Source organism: Sprattus sprattus (genome assembly GCF_963457725.1).
Source record: "Sprattus sprattus genome assembly, chromosome: 3".
NCBI classification, from domain to species: domain Eukaryota; kingdom Metazoa; phylum Chordata; class Actinopteri; order Clupeiformes; family Clupeidae; genus Sprattus; species Sprattus sprattus.
The window spans coordinates 53155600-53159069 of NC_137922.1; the positions used below are offsets into that span (position 1 = coordinate 53155600).

The 3470-nt window shown below is 41.6% G+C and overlaps 1 protein-coding gene across 1 annotated transcript in view; it reads left to right on the plus strand.

Annotated features, from left to right (window-relative positions):
* Window positions 1–1099: 1099 nt before the first annotated feature.
* The window catches only part of svopl (SVOP-like), a gene marked incomplete at both ends in the record, with an annotated part of 12050 nt that continues 9679 nt past the window's right edge, over window positions 1100–3470 (plus strand). The window contains 7 exon segments of the mRNA XM_080835570.1: window positions 1100–1205; window positions 1496–1587; window positions 1961–2059; window positions 2427–2498; window positions 2677–2801; window positions 2964–3027; window positions 3135–3260. Of these exon segments, the coding sequence (XP_080691696.1) occupies window positions 1100–1205; window positions 1496–1587; window positions 1961–2059; window positions 2427–2498; window positions 2677–2801; window positions 2964–3027; window positions 3135–3260 (684 nt within the window).

A 3470-nucleotide genomic window follows, 5' to 3' on the forward strand; every position in this document is an offset into this window, starting at 1 on the left:
AAGCGAGTTTTGTTCCCACTCTCACAGTGGCTTCGGCATGACATTCCAAGCGGTTTCTCTCTGAGAGGTGGAACTATGTAGACAAAGCACCTGTGAAACCCGATTCACAGGGCGTGTATAAAACGCGCATATGTTGTGCTACTGTCCTTAGAGAATTCACATAAGCCTACTTCCTGAAGTAGAGTAGGTGACGTAGGTTATTTACCTGTTGTCAGGTGCATCTTCTTCGCCGCGAGAAAAAGAAAATAATCATGGATTTAAACTAGCAAGAAAAAGTTTTACCTGTGATACATGCCCCATAAAACATGGGCGAAGAGTACAGGTTAGTTTGTCTGTTTTTCAGCTTCACATACTTTGTACACCAGCAAACATTGAAAACACTCCATGGGAATACATACCGGCGAATACATTACAGCAACGATCAGACAATTTTCGGCTGAATTAGTCTATATGTGTATAAATTACCCTTACTTGTGTTTATTTACCTATGGTACCAGATGTAAGAATGTCCCTAAAGGGATTGGTTAGACTATCAGATACTTTACAGGCGAGATTTGTTTTCGAAGCCAGACGTCAAAGCCTGTTGCTGATGTGACTCGTTGATGTTCATTTAGAGCGATGTATGTATTCTTACTGATTTGAAGGAGAGTTAAAACATATTTTATTTCATGAAATCAATTCCTTCACTTTGGCGTTTCACAATTCGACAATTTGGGGGACAGTTATGCAAACCTTTATGTAATGATCACTTTAATTAATTTGTTAATTAATGGATTTCATAAACTAAACCTTTAAACTTACTTTTTTATATATAAATATAAAGATTAGAGACTGTATTGTACCAGTAGTCAAAGTGCCAATCAGTAAATCCTTCCAAAATGCTAAAATGGGAATTAAACAGGTAAAACCGGTTTCATGTCTGCGACCCTAGGATTATCCTAAACCCAAACATTACAGAAGAACGATTTGCATTTAGTCATTTGGTCAACTAGAATGTTCTAATACAAAGACAACAGTACTCCACCAATTCCAAATATAATTTGTTATGTGTGTGTGTGTGTGTGTGTGTGTGTGTGTGTGTGTGTGTGTGTGTGTTAGAATGCAGTGTAAGGGGACCACTCAGCTAGCTAGTGCTATACAGTTACAAGAGGTCACACTGGAAAATGGCATAAGGGACAAGGCTGAAGGTGCAGGGGAAGGCAAAGGTGAGCAGACTGACACAGCTCCTTCTTTCTCTGTTTATGTTTCTCTCTCTCTTTCTTTCTCTCTGTCTGTCGGTTCCTCTCTGTTCCTCTTTCTCATTCTATCACTCCCCCCACACACACACATACAGTACATGATCAAATGTTGTTTACAGTTAACAAAGATCACAATAGATCACTTGATTGATAGCCATAATGTGTTTCTGTCGGTTGATGTGTGCGTGTGTGTTGTGTTGTGTGTGTGTGTGTGTGTGTGTGTGTGTGTGTGTGTGTGTGTGTGAGCGTGTTCACAGAGCCTGAGGGATACACTGTGGAAGAGGCTGTGGAGGCAATGGGCTTTGGCAGATTCCATATACTTCTTTTCATCATCATGGGCAGTGCTAATGTAAGCGACCCACTTAAGCACAAGTGTGCAATATGGATATGTGTGTTTTTGTGTGTGTGTGTTTGTGTATTTTGATATTAGCAGGGTTTTGCACTTGCTACATGCATTAACATGTGCTAATATGTTCTAGTTGACCACATGCATGTTATATAACAAGAAGAGAGAGAATCATGAACCTGTAATCATGAATGTATTTATGTGTGTGTCTCTGTGTGTGTGTGGATGTGGATGTGAATGTGTGTGTGTGTGTGTGTGTGTGTATGTTTGTGTGTGTGTTTGTGTGTGTATGTATGTCTATGTGTTGTGTGTGTGTGTGTGTGTGTGTGTGTATGTGTGTGTGTGTGTGTGTGTGTGTGTGTGTGTGTGTTATCAGATCATTGAGGCGATGGAGATCATGCTGCTGGCAGTGCTTTCCCCAGAGATCCGCTGTGAGTGGCGTCTGGATGACTGGCAGGTGGCGCTGGTCTCCACAGTGAGTCTCTCTTACTGGGGGCAGTGACAGGCAACCACAAATTCCATGTGCATTATGTTGGTCTGGAAAATGTGTGTGTGTGTGTGTGTGTGTGTGTGTGTGTGTGTGTGTGTGTGTGTGTGTGTGTGCGTGCACTCACATGTGTGTGTGTGCACTCACATGTGTGTGTGTGTAAGAGAGAGAGAGAGAGAATTTAAAATTAGTTTTACATTTCCATTTATATGGGTGTACACACATACACCCATATAAATGGAAATATAAAACTAATATAATTTGTATGTTTGTGTTTGTGCATGTTTACACTTCTGTTTATATGTCTGACATGTACTGTATCGTTTTGTTGATTTGTGTGTGTGTTTATTATCAGATGGTCTTCTTTGGCTTCATGCTGTGTGGGGCTGTCTGTGGCTATGTGGCTGACAGATATGGTCGCTGGACGGTGAGAAAAAAATCGGATAACATACTTAAATAACAGTAAAGAATGGACTTTTTTCTTTTTCGATGTCTATAAGTAGTTTGGACTAAATGTCACTCTTTCTTTTGGTGGGCGTTTTCGTGCGTGCGTGTGTGTGTGTTTGTGCGTGTGTGTGTGCGTGCGTGTGTATGTGTGTGCACAGGTTGTATTTGGAGGCTTTATCTGGGCGGCCTACTTCTCTCTGCTCACCTCCTTCGCTCCCACCTATGGCTGGTTCATCTTCCTCAGGTCCTTAGTGGGCTGTGGAGTGGCTGCAACATCACAGGGGTGAGACACACACACACACACACACACCTTGCAAAAACACGACACACGCACTAAGACTGCTCATATTTAAAAGGCCTACGCACAGAAACACACATACTGAAGACCTTCTTGACATGCACTACAAATGAGTATAAGTACATTGCCATTGATGTTTCTTTGCAGGTTTGTGCTGAAAACAGAGTTCATTCCCTCCAAATACAGAGGCTCACTCTTGCCTTTAGCCAGTGTGAGTATCCTTTAATGCGTGTCTGGGTTTGGTAATGTGTGTGCTATGTGTGAATATTTGGGTAGCAAAGAGATGATGTTCTGGGGAATGTGTGTGTGTGTGTTTAGGTGTTCTGGATGTTCGGTTCTATGTTGATCATAGTGCTGGGGATGACTGTGATTCCAACACTAGGCTGGAGATGGATGATCCGGATATCCATTGTTCCCAGTGTCATACTAATTCTGCTTTTCAAGGTAAAATGTACAGACACACACACACACATATACACAAACACATACATATACACAAACACACACACACACACACACACACACACACACAGACACACATGCCAGTATGGGGTGATTCCCAGGGATTCCATGTTTCCAATTTAAACAATTTCCCATTTAAAAACAGTCAGTGGGCAGATGTAGTGTCTTGATCTTAGTCGGTGAAACAGTTGT